Source organism: Phasianus colchicus, chromosome 36 (genome assembly GCF_987193195.1).
Source record: "Phasianus colchicus chromosome 36, bPhaCol1.hap1.1, whole genome shotgun sequence".
Classification (NCBI taxonomy): Eukaryota; Metazoa; Chordata; class Aves; order Galliformes; family Phasianidae; genus Phasianus; species Phasianus colchicus.
Genome location: NC_143471.1, coordinates 984,933 through 1,001,011, shown reverse-complemented (window position 1 = coordinate 1,001,011; position 16,079 = coordinate 984,933). Strand labels below are relative to the sequence as shown.

Below are 16,079 nucleotides of genomic sequence, written 5' to 3'. Positions count from 1 at the left end.
TCACGAGTTGACCAGTTCTCAAAAATCACTGGGCTGTTCTCACAACCCTATGTAACACTGTCTAGGTTAGCTGAATTTTTCTTATATATTTATTATTATTTTGTTTAAATTATTATTATTATTATTATTATTATTATTATTATTATTATTATTATTATTATTATTATTATTATTTCCTTCTTCCCTTATTGGAGTTTTCCTATTCAAAGGCAAATAATTTTAGACTTTCTTTGGCAAAACCAGGCAGAAAAAGGTGTACTTCAAATCCAGAACGGTAAACCCCACCTACTTATTCCTTAACTTGGTTAATAAAGATATACACCACTGGTTGTATATATTCAACATTTCTATTAATTGCCCTCAAATCTTGTACCAAACTATAGCTCTTGCCATCCAATTTTTCATTTGCAAGATTGGGGTGTTCTATTTGGATTTCTATCCAATTAATAATCCAAAATTCATAAAGTTATTTATTATTTCTTTTATCCTCCTACAGTCTTGTATCCTCAAAGGGCACTGCTTTACCCTGGTTGGGCTGGCTCCCGTCTTTAACTTAACTTTTATTGGGCTGCATTTTTGGCTCTGCCAGGCATTCCTGATGCCTACAATCCTGTGTATACCTGATTTAGGATTTACCTAACTTCTATGGGTACAACATTGCTTTTCCCAGTTTGTGTTAAAGCCAGACTTAAAATTTTCCATCAATTGGTCTTGCTTGACACTTAGCTTCAATTGTCTCTACTGAATTTAATCTCTTTACCTCTTTATTCTGCTTCCCTAGCTGTAATTTAACCAGTGGATCTGCTAGGGTAAACTTCCCAAATTCCCATCCTTCATTTTTGCAACCAGAGGCGGTTCCCTCTTTCTCAGTAATTCACACATTACTTTCATTGCAGTGGGGCAGAGCCCTCCCCGGGCTCTTCCAGCCCCCCCACCCCCCTATCTCTGAGTGGATCCCTGGGTCCTACGCCCTACTCTAGTGCTGCGACAGTAACAGCTGCTGTTATCCCCAACTTCCTTACCATCTCTGTTTCTCAATCAGTTTTTTGTTTGTTTGTTTTTCCTCCATATCGCTCACCTCTACATCCCTGTCACACCCTGCTCATCCTTGCCTTCCTCAGCCTGTGTCCTTCCCAAACTTTTCGCTTTCCAAACTCTCATCATTACATAAACTACTAACATCATATTTCAGTTTTACCTCCTCCTCTCCAGCGGCTTCCAGTGCTAACACTGGGATTTCGGGTTTCCTAGACCTCAGCAGAGGCTATTCTCACTTCCCCCTTCACAAGCTGGGCAGGTGGGTGCGGCAGGGCCCAGAATGCAGGGAGGGGAAGCCAGGAGCAGCACGTGCTGCCGGGCTTTCTGCAGCCGGGCGGCCCCAAATCCCCTGCCGTGGGCACAGCCCTGCTCCCGCTCTGGGCCGTGATAACCGCTGTCTGATCTCTCCCTTAGGCAAGGCGTCGCCCAAGAGAGGGGAAGGAGGAGCCCCATCCTGCTTCTAGCAGTGCTTTCTGGTGAGCGTTCCCCACCCAAAGCCACCCCAGCAGAGCTGGGGAGCGGGACTGTCCCGCACGGCGTGTCCCCGCTGGGTCTGGAGGAGGAAAACGGGGCTGCGGGGCTCACAGCGCTCTGAGCAAACTAACGGCCTGTCCCGACTGATGTCCCCCACAGCTGGAGCCTTCCTCTGGATATTGGCAGCTTGGAGAAGCGACGTCCCGCAGGTCAGTGCCGCGGTGTGCGGCACAGGCCAAAGCTCTGCCCTTCTGCCTCTGCAGGGACGGGAGTTTGGCCACGGGCTCCTTGCTGCTGAGGTGGTGTTGCCTATCGTAGGCGTGGCGACCCGGTTCGGGAACGGCACGGCGACCAATCCCAGGTCGCTCGGTCCATCAGCTCGCTGACACCAATGTGGTGGACGGCAAATGGCGTTTATTGGCAGGAAAAACGGCCTTATATCACCTGGGCACTGAACGCTATCGGCTATCGGGAGAGGGACCCTGTCTTCCCATACAACGCGATATCTTCCGGGCGCCAGACCCTCACTACCTACATTTCCCCCCTCCCTATGCACAATTAAATTAGGTAAAATATAACAATAGATAACAATCTTCAGTAGAAAACTTGAATAAAACAATCTTCAATAGAAAACTCGAATAGAAAACATAAGGTGCTCTGAACAAGAACATTCGTATAACAGTTGTTGGTGCTCTACCAACATGATGTTAGTCTTTTCTAATAGGAAGAAAAGGGGGATGAGCTGCGGCCTCAGGCGCGCTCCCCACGGGTGCGCTGGGTGAGCTGGATGTCCTCGAAGAGCCCCACCAGGTAGGCCTCGCTTGCCTACGGCCGGGCTCTGGAAGCGCAGGTCGGTCTTGGAGTCCTGCGTGATCTCGCACACCAGGCGCTGGAAGGGAAGCTTGCGGATCAGCAGCTCCGTGGACTTCTGGTAGCGGCGCGCTCTTGTGGGCTGCCTTGGTGGCAACCGGGCCTTTCGCTTCCGCGGGCAGGGTCGAGGAGTCGACTGCTGCCTGGAGGCAATCTACAAATTGTGTAAAGCTCTCCCTTTCATTTTGTCTTATGGTGGACCATGGCGATGGCTTAACAATTTTAACGGCAGGGCTCCGTCAAAAATTAGTCTACAGGTTTGTTTTTTGTCAAATGGGAGCATATCGTCTCCCCCAACAACACCATCTATAAGGGTGGAGACCATAGCTGAGTGAAGCCCTTTATCTGCAATTGCCTTAACAATTGCTTGTATATCCCTAGGGTTTATCGGCGAGTGGACCCTCTGTCCCCCATCCATCACCCGGACCGGGAACGCTAGTGCGGCCGATGGGGCCCAGTCGGCGCATGCAATCTTTATTTTCCTCCAGTCTGTAAGAGGGATTTCGCCCCCTCGCGGTTTCTCTTTAATTTGGATGGGAATATTTCGGCTCTTAACTCTGTTCGTATTCATTCCCTCCTCCTCTGAGTTTAAGTCAATTGCGAACCACTCGTCCCAGCCACTGTCTGATCCGGAGTCAGAGCCCGACTGAGCGGCCACTTCCGGTTTCCCGTACCTCTTTGTTAGGCTCCGGCCCCGCCCGCCTCCCTTGCGGGCAGGCCGTTCCCTCCCTCTTGGTTCGTCCCGCCCTCTGCTCGGCGGGATGTTCGCCCCACAGCGGCATTTCTTCAGACGGCCGCTCTGATTGGCTTTCCACCCTTCACTCACGCTGCCCTCACCTTCCCGGTCGCTCCCACCGCCTTTATCTAACACGTCCTCCATGTTCCCGCCAAGGGCGTCCTCCCCCCGCCCTCCCTCTTCTGGCTCGGCGCCATCTTGGGGCGCATAGGGGGGCGGTCGAGCCCACACTTCCTCGGGCTCTGATTTCCCCGCGGCAGCCCTGGCCTCCTCGATTAACCCACCCCAGAAGGACTTCACTCGTTTCTGTCCCTCCGTGGGCGGGTCGGGGTTCGACTGAGAGGACATGTCATCATCACCGTCAGAGGGGTGCAAAGTCCGCGTGGCCGCCCCGACTCCCAGTCCCGGGGTGGCCAACAAACGGCTCTCCACCGCCCTCCAGGTCTCCCGCTCCTGCATGGCCCTGCGCAGGGCCCGCACGACTCTCCCCCACGACTCTAGGCTTCTCTCACAGCCCGAGGACATCGTCTCCTCAGTTAACGCTTTAGTGCGCTTACCCCACACTTCGGGGTGGAGAATATCCACCGGCTGGTCAATGACCCTCATTTGCAAAAGCCTCGCAATAGTGAGAGTAAAATCTTTGGGCTTACGATCGATACCCCACCGCTTATCTAACTGTGATACGACCTTCACAAGGACTTCCATCCTCCTTGTTGGTCCGGGAGCGTCCTCCCCGCCAGGCTGGTCCGGCCGCTCCGGCCGCCGTTCACCCATCCAGGTGACAATCCCGGGTTTCGGCACCACTTATTGCCTATCGTAGGCCTGGCGACCTGGTTCGGGAACGGCACGGCGACCAATCCCAGGTCGCTCGGTCCATCAGCTCGCTGACACCAATGTGGTAGACGGCAAATGGCGTTTATTGGCGGGAAAAACAGCCTTATATCACCTGGGCACTGAACGCTATCGGCTATCGGGAGAGGGACCCTGTCTTCCTGTACAACGCGATATCTTCCGGGCGCCAGACCCTCACTACCTACAGGTGGAGGGCGGACCTTGAGCCGGGCTGGGGTCGCCTTGGCAGCAGGGTGCGCTTCGGGTGTGGAAGCACCTTCCCAGTGCCCAGCTCGGAGCTCGGGCTGAAGGCGGCAGCGCGTGAGAAGAATGGGCCTTTGGCCCATCCCTGGCACTGGGGAGTCTGGAGGGGCTGGGAAAGCAAACAGAGAAGCAGCAGATGCTCTGCAGCACGGGGAGGGCTTAAGAGCCCGACTTTGGGCAGCGCTGCTCTGCAAACCGCTGGGAAGCAGCAGGAAATTCTGCCAGCGGTTCCCTGGGAAGCTCCTTCGGAAGCCCTGGCCGTGCTCCGTGCACTTCCTGCCATGGAATGCCTTTCTCTTCCAGGTGGCGTCAGCAGAGCCTGTGCGTGAGCTCCCGTCTCTGGGGTAAGAACGCTTCCTTGCCCCGCACCTTGTCTGTACCGTGGCCTCAGCTGGCTGCGCACTCTTGGCACGCCTTCGCCTCGTGTCCAGGGCTCCAGCCTTTGCCATCCGTACGGGGGAAGGCAGCCCTGGGCAAAGCGAAGGAATGAAAGGGGCTGGGGGATAAGGAAGGGCACAAAGCCCCAGGACCCTTCACCTCATGGCAATGGAGCTTTGAGCTGCGGGCTGAGCAGTGCCGAACAAGACTCTTTGCCTTTGCCTTCAGGAGCTCACCGGTTTGGCTGGCGGGGAAGAGGCGGGAGCTGAACGTGAAAAACTCAGCTATCGTCCGGGAAGGACCTGATTATCCAGTCAGTGCTTGATGTCCTCCAAGAGAACGGGATCAATGGATTGAAGAGAGGTAATGGTGCTGCTCCCTCCTGTTTGCTCTCAGCCCTTGCCAGAGACAGCTCTGTGCTCTGGCTGCCCAGGCTGTTCTGGAGATGGCACGAGGCTGGCAGCAGGGGGGTCAGGCAGAGCCCAAGGTCCATCTTTGTTGTGGCTCTGGAGTCCCGCGGCTCATCAAGGCACGCTTTGTGGAAGGTCTTGCCGGATTTCTGGAAAGACATGGAGCCCTCCCCTAGCTTTTGGATAGGACTCCCTGCTCACACCGATCTCCTCCTGCATCTGTGCTCACTGCTGTCTCTCCATTCCCTATTTGTTGCCAGGAAATTCTGCAGCTGACACAGCACGCCATTGAGAAAGTCATGGAAAACGGCGTCTGGATGCCCAACTGGGCTCTGGAAACCATGGGTATGTAGACAGACGGACAGCTTCACTGCCCTCAGCTTTGCGTCTGGCACTCCCCAACACCTGCCAAGCTCTGCTTTCTGTCAGAGTTATCTCATAGAGTTTCAGAGTGGCTGAGGTCTGAGGGGACCTTACAGAGCATCCCAGTCCAACTGCCTGCCGTTGACAGGGCTGCCACCCTTTCCATCAGGTGCTCAGGGCCCCATCCCACCTGGTCTCCATCGCCTCCAGGAATGGGGCTTCCATCCATGGCTTCTGTGGGTAGCACATTGCAGGGCCTCTCCGCCCACTGCCGGTCAAGAATTTCCTCCTGACATCCCATCTGAATCTCCCCTCTCTGAGAACTTAAAAAGCCTTCACCTGTGCTCCTAGGGCTGAGCGGCTCCTTTCCCCAGGTGCACAATCAGTGGCTCAGGCTGGGACTCAACAGTTCCCAGACACAGCGGGAGGGATTTTGCACCGCAGAGCCCCACCCAGAGCTTCAGGAATGAGCATTCACTCCTTCAGCTCATCTCTGGGCTGCCCCAGTGCACGTCTTCCCATCCTTATTTCAGGTGCCACTGTTGATGCAGAGAGGACATCCAAGAGCTTTGGTGGGAAAGGCTGGAAGAACCGCTGGCTTTCTCCACTCTTTTCCGCCGCCAAGCCTCCCGAGACGCTCTTGAAGGTATGGCAGGAGAAATGGTGGCTGTGTGTTCACTGCCTTGCCTTCTGGCTGCAGGAGCAAGCGCGCAGCAATTTCCTTGGCCCAGCTGCACTGCTCAGCCCACACTCTTCCCCACATTACTGGCACCAGCGCTACGGCCGATGGGTGATGGATGGGTTATAGATAGGTGATGGGCCGACAGATGCTGGGAGGGCTGCCCTGTGGCTCTGGGCGAGCAGGGAAAGGCGGTTGACTCCAGAGTTGTTGTCCAAACCTTTGCACATTCCCCTCCCGTCCCTTGACTAGCATTGCATTACGAGGAGAACAGCAGCCCACAGAGAAGGCAAGCTCTGTGCTCCTTGCCCAACAGCCAGCTCTGGCGGCTCTTTGCCTCAGCGCTGAGAGACGCGTCTTTCTCATTTCAGCCCGATATTTCTCCTGGCAACTGCTGGGCTTTCCAAGGATCTCGGGGCCACGTGGTCATCCGGCTGCCGGAGAAAATCTGGCCCACAGCTTTCACCATCTGGCACATCTCCAAGGCGGTCTCTCCCTCCGGGGAAGTCAGCAGTGCCCCCAGAGAGTTTGCTGTCTTGGTAAGTCTCTGCCTGCTGCTTCTTCTGGAGGGCCCCGGGGAAAAGCTTTGGCATAGAGCCCCAGAAGACCCCATAGTGGTGGCAGCTCCCAGAGAGCTGTGGTGGGCTGCTGCAGAGCGCGGCATCCTGCCCAAGGGACGGAGACCCTCAGGGTGGTTACACATCTCTGGAGGCCTCTGCTGCTCTTCGTGGCCGAGCAGCTAGGAGCTATTGCTCCACGTGCCCCAAATTAGCTTCACCCTCCTTTGTGCTCCAATCCTGCCAGAACCGAGGAGGGGGGAAGGGCTCCCACCTTTGGCCTCGACGGGTTCCTTTTCACACTGCCTGCCTAAATGTGACTGAAATCATCTCTTGCCTTTCAGGGACTGGATGAGGATGAAAGTGAAACTCTCCTGGGGTTATTCGTTTATGACGTGGACGGAGACATCGCCCAGACCTTCCACGTGCAGGTACGGCAAGCGCGTGCGCCAGGCTGCCAGGCAGGAAGGCCGGGCTGCCTGCAAGTCCTGGCAAGAAAGGGTTTGCCTGATCAGCCAGGCTCTGCTCTGTTCTCCAACGCGGCTGACTCCTACGGGGAAGACAGACGAGGCAGCCCAGCAATTTGGAAGCAATTATTCTTTCTGCTAGGGCAGAGAGAGCAGCACGGGAAGGCGCTGTGGGAGGGAAACTGTCTCCCTGTGGGTGTGGAGCGGCGATTGCTGGTGGGAGGGAGCAGTGCAGCTGCCTTCCTCCATCAGCAGTGCCATTCTGGCATCCCCCGGCAGCCCAGGGAGCGGAGCAGAGCAAGCCAGAGTTGGGCAGCTGGCAAAGGGAGCTGTGCGGATGCGCCGTGGCTCTTCCCATGTGCGTCACGAAGCCTCTCCTCTTTGTGTTGGCAGGAGGAGCCCCGCAAAGCCTTCGGCCGTGTCAAATTGGAGGTGCGGAGCAACTGGGGAAACGCAGAACACACCTGTGTGTACCAAGTGGAAATTCATGGAAATTTGTAAAAGACAGCAGAGATTTCTTAAAAGGCAATAATCACGACCACTGCCCAGCGGCCGCATGGCACCACCAGGGCGGCCCCTGCCAGGCCTGACAGCAGCCGGGCTCTGCTGCCCCCGCCGCGGCCCCCACAGCCCACCAGCCCAGGCTCTGCAGAGCGGGGGCATCAACACCAACCCCCGTCCCCCAGCACCATCCATCCTTCAGGGGTTGGGAGCGGTCCCTCCAGGTTGTCAGTTTGGGGGCATTATCCAACACCCAGAAAACCACGCAGAATGCCAGGGAGAAGGATACCAGGCACTGCAGCCCCCAGCCCCCCCGCAAAGCACCACCTCTGCCCTCCCACTCCTCTCTGTCATCCATCAAGAGGTGGGAGCGGCACCCATGGGGGGGGCATCATGCAACACCTGTAAAACCACTGCCTGGGGGAAGTAGGACAGGCACAGCAGGCCCCTGAGCTCCCCTCTTCCCCCCGCCCCCCCCAGCATCACCTCTGCCCTCCCACTTCTCTCCACCATCAGTCAGGAGGTGGGAGCACCCCCGGCGTGTGGGTTTGGGGGCATCATCTGCAGACCAGAGAACCACTGCTGGCATCAGCCGGGGCTTTCCAGGCTGTGCTGTGCCAATAAATAGAAAGTACCACCACAATTGTCCGCGCTGTACTGTTGTCATGTATGGGACATAAAGGGGGTCCAGTTGGGGAATATTGGGGGTCAAAATGGGGGAACGGACTCCCGAGGTCAGGAAGGAGGGCATGGGGGGTACAGGGGACTCTAGGGGTCAGAAAAGGGGGTCAGGATTGGGGGGGAGTAAGGGAAGACAGGAGGCCTGGGGTGGCAAAGTGAGGGGACTGGGGGACAGGAGGAGACTACGGATCAGAATGGGGGAGTTGGAGTGGGGATTCTTGGGGGGATGGGGAATTCTGGGTGTCAGAGGGGACTGGGGGAGATGTATCTAGGGGACAAAATGGGAAGACACATGGGGGGCAAGAAAGGGGACACAGGGGATCAGAGTGGGGGACTGAGGAAGGAACAGGGGGTCGGGGGTCAGACAGGGCACCCTGGGGGTCAGAATGGGGAAGACACTGATGGAGGAAACAACTGAGGGGAGGGAGGGGTGGAAGAGGACTCCATAGATGAGAATGGGGGAATTGGAGGTGGGGGAGAGGGGGGAGAGTGTAACCCCGGGGGTCAGACTGAGGGACGCGGGGGGTTGTGGGCCACCCGTGGTGGGGGTGGGGGGGAAGGCAGTGAAATACCCTGGGATGGGGATGTGGGGGGGTGAGGCGGTTGCATAGGGCCTGAAGCCCGAGTGGGGCTCGTGGGGCAGTAAGGTTGAAGGAGAAGAAGAGTGTGGGGGGAACGGAGAGCCCTCAGGGATCTGCTGGGGAGCTGGGGGAGCGACTGGGGGAGGGCAGAGCTCCGGGGATGGGATGCAACGGGCAGGCATCAGGATACTCCCCTCTATCCTCCTTCCCAGCTTATCTCTATGCAAGGACGAGCAGATGTCCAGAAACAATGACCGAGTGTTGAGTGAGCAGGTGTGAGAAGTTAAATAATCAGCAATCCATGCTGAGCTGGCAAAAATTCACGTTTGTCCAGCATCCGTGTGTTCAGCTGAGCGTCAGGAAGGTTGTGATCCTGAAGTACTCAGCCAATGAGGAACCAGGGGAGAAAGAGATAAGCAGTAGGGATAGTAGAGAGAATAACAGAGATAGGTAATAGGGCATAAAAGATGTAAGGCTGCTTTCTGTGCACGCTGCTGCTGGTGGGATCCTGCCGCTGCAATTGCGAATAAAGTCTGCTTTATCAAAGACACTGATAAGTGATTTGGATATTTCCAACAATATGAACATCGTAATCCTCAAAGGCAAAGGAGGCATTGATGCGGGGTGCTCTGTCCGGCATCAGGCATTAGCACATCAGTTTAAGAACCAACGTGTGAGTTTAGCAAAAGGAATCCATGAGCGACAGTTCCAAAACCTTCTGTTCCAGCCTTAGTGGGAGAACAGCCTCGTTCCTCCTCAATAACTTTGCACGGGTCACAAAGGAATACTTCTCCCTTCTGCCTCCATGATTGTGCCTCACGAGAAGCACCGCAGTCCCAGTAGAATACTTTTATCTTTTGCCTCAAAATGTGCAAGGACATTTTCCTCAGGTCCCACACACTGTTAGGAAAAAAGCTCACTATGGCCTCATCAGCCGCTCCGCTCGGCAGCCGGTAACGTCTGAGTGCAAAAACACAACATGTGATGGAACTCCAAGTTAAGCTCTGCAAATTGCCACGGCGCTGCTGTGTGTGTGTGCAGGGATAGGATTAGGAAAGCCAAGGCACAGGTGGAGCTGAACTTGGTGAGGGATGTGAAAATGACAAGGGGTTCTGCAGGCACACAGGCAGGAGAGGAGAGCGTTCCCCCTCTGATAAGTGAGGACGGAGAACTGGCTTCCTCCGACATGGGAAAAGCTGAGGTGCGCAATAAGAGCTTTGCCTCACTCCTCACTGCTGGTCAGGCTCCTCCCCACGGCTGCCAGGACCCCGAAGCCCTCAGTGTGGGTGAGAGGAGCGGATTCCGTCCCGCTGTAACAGCGGAACAAGTCCAGAGCTTCTCATGGAACTGAAGGTCTGTAAGGCCGGGGGAGCGGATGATACCCATCCCAGGGTTCGGAAAGAGATGGCTGATGTGGTCGCCGAGCCACTCTCCATCATATCTGCAAAATCGTGGCTGTCCGCTGAAGTCCCCGGTGTCCCTCAGGGGTCGGTCCTGGGAGCGGTGCTCTTCAACAACTTCATCAGTGACAGACGATGGCATCGAGTGCATCCTCAGCAGGTTTGCGATGACACCCAGCTGAGCGGTGTGATTGAGATGGCAGGGGGAAGGGAAGCCATCCAGGGGGTCCTGGACAGGCTGGAGAAGTGGGCTCACGAAAACCTAATGAGGTTCAATAAGGCCGAGGGCAGCGTGCTGCATCGGGTCGGGGCAATGCCAGGTACTGGTACAGACTGGGGGAAGATCTGCTGGAGAGCAGCCCTGCGGAGAAGGACTCGGGGGTCCTGGTGGATGAGAAGCTGGCCGCGGGCCAGCAGCGTGCGCTTGCAGCCAACTGTGTGCTGGGCTGCATGAAAAAAGGGGGGGCCAGCAGGGAGAGGGAGGTGATTGTCCTCCTCTGCTCGGCTTGTTTAGCCTGGAGAAGAGAAGGCTCTGGGGAGACCTGACTGTGGCCTTCCCGTGCGTGAAGGGAGCGTATGAACAGGAGGGGGAACGGCTGTTTGTGAGCAGATGGTGATAGGACAAGGGGGAATGGGCTTAAACTGAGACAGCAGACTTAGGTTGGGTATTAGGAGGAAGTTTTTTACTTGGAGGGCGTGGAGGCACTGGGACAGCTTGCCCAAGGAGGCTGTGGATGCACCATCCCTGCAGGCGTTCGAGGCCAGGCTGGATGTGGCTCTAGACAGCCTGCTCTGCTGGTTGGCGACCTGCACACAGCAGGGGGTTGGGACTGGATGAGCATCGTAGTCCTTTTCAACACCAGGCATTCCATGAGTCTGTGACTTTCACAGCCAGGAGCACTCAGCCTGTCCGTGCCCAGGACGGGAGCAGCTGTGCAACAGCACAGACATCCTCACCGCGGCTCCTCTCTGCGCTCGGAGGTGTTTCTGGCAATTTCACCCCGGGCTGGGCTCACAGCCATGGGCTCTGTGCCTCCTGGGCACGCCCTGGGAGGGCCTAGAAGGCGTCCCTCGGCCTCGGCAGCTGTCAGCTATTATGACATCAGAACCCACCGTCCTACTCAGCCACGCCGCAGAGCTGTGCAGCAGTGCAGTCCCGCCAGGATTGCAGAGCAGGCGAGTGAGAAGAGGTGCTCGTGTCCTGGGAGGAGAGCGAGCTGTTCCCTGTGTCTGCTGGAGTGAAGGTGCCAAAATGCCAGCCCAGCTGGGCAGGTGGGTGCGGCAGGGCCCAGAATGCAGGGAGGGGAAGCCAGGAGCAGCGCGTGCTGCCGGGCTTTCTGCAGCCAGGCGGCCTCAAATCCCCTGCCGTGGGCACAGCCCTGCTCCCGCTCTGGGCCGTGATAACCGCTGTCTGATCTCTCCCTTAGGCAAGGCGTCACCCAAGAGAGGGGAAGGAGGAGCCCCGTCCTGCTTCTAGCAGTGCTTTCTGGTGAGCGTTCCCCACCCAAAGCCACCCCAGCAGAGCTGGGGAGCGGGACTGTCCCGCACGGCGTGTCCCCGCTGTGTCTGGAGGAGGAAAATGAGGCTGCGGGGCTCGGAGCGGTCTGAGCAAACTAACGGCCTGTCCCGACTGATGTCCCCCACAGCTGGAGCCTTCCTCTGGATATTGGCAGCTTGGAGAAGCGACGTCCCGCAGGTCAGTGCCGCGGTGTGCGGCGGAGGCCAAAGCTCTGCCCTTCTGCCTCTGCAGGGACGGGAGTTTGGCCACGGGCTCCTCACTGCTGAGGCAGAGGGCGGACCTTGAGCCGAGCTGGGGTCGCCTTGGCAGCAGAGTGGGCTTCGGTCTGGAAGCACCTTCCCGGTGCCCAGCTCGGAGCTTGGGCTGAAGGCGGCAGCACGTGGGAAGAATGGGCCTTTGGCCCATCCCTGGCACTGGGGAGTCTGGAGGGACTGGGAAAGCAAACGGAGAAGCAGCAGATGCTCTGCAGCACGGGGAGGGCTTAAGAGCCCGACTTTGGGCAGCGCTGCCCTGCAAACCGCTGGGAAGCAGCAGGAAATTCTGCCAGCGGTTCCCTGGGAAGCTCCTTCGGAAGCCCTGGCCGTGCTCCGTGCGCTTCCTGCCATGGAATGCCTTTCTCTTCCAGGTGGCTTCAGCAGAGGCTGTGCGTGAGCTCCCGTCCCTGGGGTAAGAACACTTCCTTGCCCTGCACCTGGTCCGTAGCGTGGCCTCAGCTGGCTGCGCGCTCTTGGCACGCCTTCGCCTCGTGCCCAGGGCTCCAGCCTTTGCCATCCGTACGGGGGAAGGCGGCCCTGGGCAAAGCGAAGGAATGAAAGGGGCTGGGGGATAAGGAAGGGCACAAAGCCCCAGGACCCTTCACCTCATGGCAATGGAGCTTTGAGCTGCGGGCTGAGCAGTGCCGAACAAGACTCTTTGCCTTTGCCTTCAGGAGCTCACCGGTTTGGCTGGAGGGGAAGAGGCGGGAGCTGAACGTGAAAACTCAGCTGTCGGCCGGGAAAGACCTGATTCTCCAGTCAGTGCTTGACGTCCTCCAAGAGAACGGGATCAATGGATTGAAGAGAGAGGTAAAGGTGCTGCTCCCTCCTGTTTGCTCTCAGCCCTTGCCAGAGACAGCTCTGTGCTCTGGCTGCCCAGGCTGTTCTGGAGATGGCACGAGGCTGGCAGCAGGGGGGTCAGGCAGAGCCCAAGGTCCATCTTTGTTGTGGCTCTGGAGTCCCGCGGCTCATCAAGGCACGCTTTGTGGAAGGTCTTGCCGGATTTCTGGAAAGACATGGAGCCGTCCCCTAGCTCTTGGATAGGACTCCCTGCTCACACCGATCTCCTCCTGCATCTGTGCTCACTGCTGTCTCTCCATTCCCTATTTGTTGCCAGGAAATTCTGCATCTGACACAGCACGCCATTGAGAAAGTCATGGAAAACGGCGTCTGGATGCCCAACTGGGCTCTGGAAACCATGGGTATGTAGACAGACGGACAGCTTCACTGCCCTCAGCTTTGCGTCTGGCACTCCCCAACACCTGCCAAGCTCTGCTTTCTGTCAGAGTTATCTCATAGAGTTTCAGAGTGGCTGAGGTCTGAGGGGACCTTACAGAGCATCCCAGTCCAACTGCCTGCCGTTGACAGGGCTGCCACCCTTTCCATCAGGTGCTCAGGGCCCCATCCCACCTGGTCTCCATCGCCTCCAGGAATGGGGCTTCCATCCATGGCTTCTGTGGGTAGCACATTGCAGGGCCTCTCCGCCCACTGCCGGTCAAGAATTTCCTCCTGACATCCCATCTGAATCTCCCCTCTCTGAGAATTTAAAAAGCCTTCACCTGTGCTCCTAGGGCTGAGCGGCTCCTTTCCCCAGGTGCACAATCAGTGGCTCAGGCTGGGACTCAACAGTTCCCAGACACAGCGGGAGGGATTTTGCACCGCAGAGCCCCACCCAGAGCTTCGGGGAATGAGCATTCACTCCTTCAGCTCATCTCTGGGCTGCCCCAGTGCACGTCTTCCCATCCTTATTTCAGGTGCCACTGTTGATGCAGAGAGGACATCCAAGAGCTTTGGTGGGAAAGGCTGGAAGAACCGCTGGCTTTCTCCACTCTTTTCCGCCGCCAAGCCTCCCGAGACGCTCTTGAAGGTATGGCAGGAGAAATGGTGGCTGTGTGTTCACTGCCTTGCCTTCTGGCTGCAGGAGCAAGCGCGCAGCAATTTCCTTGGCCCAGCTGCACTGCTCAGCCCACACTCTTCCCCACATTACTGGCACCAGCGCTACGGCCGATGGGTGATGGATGGGTTATAGATAGGTGATGGGCCGACAGATGCTGGGAGGGCTGCCCTGTGGCTCTGGGCGAGCAGGGAAAGGCGGTTGACTCCAGAGCTGTTGTCCAAACCTTTGCACATTCCCCTCCCGTCCCTTGACTAGCATTGCATTACGAGGAGAACAGCAGCCCACAGAGAAGGCAAGCTCTGTGCTCCTTGCCCAACAGCCAGCTCTGGCGGCTCTTTGCCTCAGCGCTGAGAGACGCGTCTTTCTCATTTCAGCCCGATATTTCTCCTGGCAACTGCTGGGCTTTCCAAGGATCTCGGGGCCACGTGGTCATCCGGCTGCCGGAGAAAATCTGGCCCACAGCTTTCACCATCTGGCACATCTCCAAGGCGGTCTCTCCCTCCGGGGAAGTCAGCAGTGCCCCCAGAGAGTTTGCTGTCTTGGTAAGTCTCTGCCTGCTGCTTCTTCTGGAGGGCCCCGGGGAAAAGCTTTGGCATAGAGCCCCAGAAGACCCCATAGTGGTGGCAGCTCCCAGAGAGCTGTGGTGGGCTGCTGCAGAGCGCGGCATCCTGCCCAAGGGACGGAGACCCTCGGGGTGGTTACACATCTCTGGAGGCCTCTGCTGCTCTTCGTGGCCGAGCAGCTAGGAGCTATTGCTCCACGTGCCCCAAATTAGCTTCACCCTCCTTTGTGCTCCAATCCTGCCAGAACCGAGGAGGGGGGAAGGGCTCCCACCTTTGGCCTCGACGGGTTCCTTTTCACACTGCCTGCCTAAATGTGACCGAAATCATCTCTTGCCTTTCAGGGACTGGATGAGGATGAAAGTGAAACTCTCCTGGGGTTATTCGTTTATGACGTGGACGGAGACATCGCCCAGACCTTCCACGTGCAGGTACGGCAAGCGCGTGCGCCAGGCTGCCAGGCAGGAAGGCCGGGCTGCCTGCAAGTCCTGGCAAGAAAGGGTTTGCCTGATCAGCCAGGCTCTGCTCTGTTCTCCAACGCGGCTGACTCCTACGGGGAAGACAGACGAGGCAGCCCAGCAATTTGGAAGCAATTATTCTTTCTGCTAGGGCAGAGAGAGCAGCACGGGAAGGCGCTGTGGGAGGGAAACTGTCTCCCTGTGGGTGTGGAGCGGCGATTGCTGGTGGGAGGGAGCAGTGCAGCTGCCTTCCTCCATCAGCAGTGCCATTCTGGCATCCCCCGGCAGCCCAGGGAGCGGAGCAGAGCAAGCCAGAGTTGGGCAGCTGGCAAAGGGAGCTGTGCGGATGCGCCGTGGCTCTTCCCATGTGCGTCACGAAGCCTCTCCTCTTTGTGTTGGCAGGAGGAGCCCCGCAAAGCCTTCGGCCGTGTCAAATTGGAGGTGCGGAGCAACTGGGGAAACGCAGAACACACCTGTGTGTACCAAGTGGAAATTCATGGAAATTTGTAAAAGACAGCAGAGATTTCTTAAAAGGCAATAATCACGACCACTGCCCAGCGGCCGCATGGCACCACCAGGGCGGCCCCTGCCAGGCCTGACAGCAGCCGGGCTCTGCTGCTCCCGCCGCAGCCCCCACAGCCCACCAGCCCAGGCTCTGCAGAGCGGGGGCATCAACACCAACCCCCGTCCCCCAGCACCATCCATCCTTCAGGGGTCGGGAGCGGTCCCTCCAGGTTGTCAGTTTGGGGGCATTATCCAACACCCAGAAAACCACGCAGAATGCCAGGGAGAAGGATACCAGGCCCTGCAGCCCCCAGCCCCCCCGCAAAGCACCACCTCTGCCCTCCCACTCCTCTCTGTCATCCATCAAGAGGTGGGAGTGGCACCCATGGGGGGGGCATCATGCAACACCTGTAAAACCACTGCCTGGGGGAAGTAGGACAGGCACAGCAGGCCCCTGAGCTCCCCTCTTCCCCCCGCCCCCCCCAGCATCACCTCTGCCCTCCCACTTCTCTCCACCATCAGTCAGGAGGTGGGAGCACCCCCGGCGTGTGGGTTTGGGGGCATCATCTGCAGGCCAGAGAACCACTGCTGGCATCAGCCGGGGCTTTCCAGGCTGTGCTGTGCCAATAAATAGAAAGTACCACCACAATTGTCCGC

At 57.5% G+C, this 16,079-nt stretch overlaps 2 protein-coding genes across 2 annotated transcripts; both read left to right on the top strand.

The window, feature by feature from the left end:
• Positions 1-5,318: 5,318 nt before the first annotated feature.
• On the top strand, positions 5,319-7,594 carry LOC149913559 (sperm-associated antigen 4 protein-like). The gene is made up of 5 exons (XM_090129427.1): positions 5,319-5,346; positions 5,898-6,010; positions 6,415-6,582; positions 6,945-7,031; positions 7,461-7,594. The coding sequence occupies exons 1-5, from the start codon at positions 5,319-5,321 to the stop codon at positions 7,566-7,568; spliced, it is 504 nt and encodes a 167-aa protein (XP_089985553.1). The 3' UTR covers positions 7,569-7,594.
• A 4,540-nt stretch (positions 7,595-12,134) lies between these two features.
• LOC149913558 (SUN domain-containing protein 2-like) lies at positions 12,135-15,441 on the top strand. The gene is made up of 7 exons (XM_090129428.1): positions 12,135-12,415; positions 12,678-12,813; positions 13,121-13,205; positions 13,758-13,870; positions 14,275-14,442; positions 14,805-14,891; positions 15,321-15,441. Exons 1-7 carry the CDS (start codon positions 12,138-12,140, stop codon positions 15,426-15,428), a joined length of 975 nt encoding a protein of 324 aa, XP_089985554.1. The 5' UTR covers positions 12,135-12,137; the 3' UTR covers positions 15,429-15,441.
• The last annotated feature ends 638 nt before the right edge of the window (positions 15,442-16,079 follow it).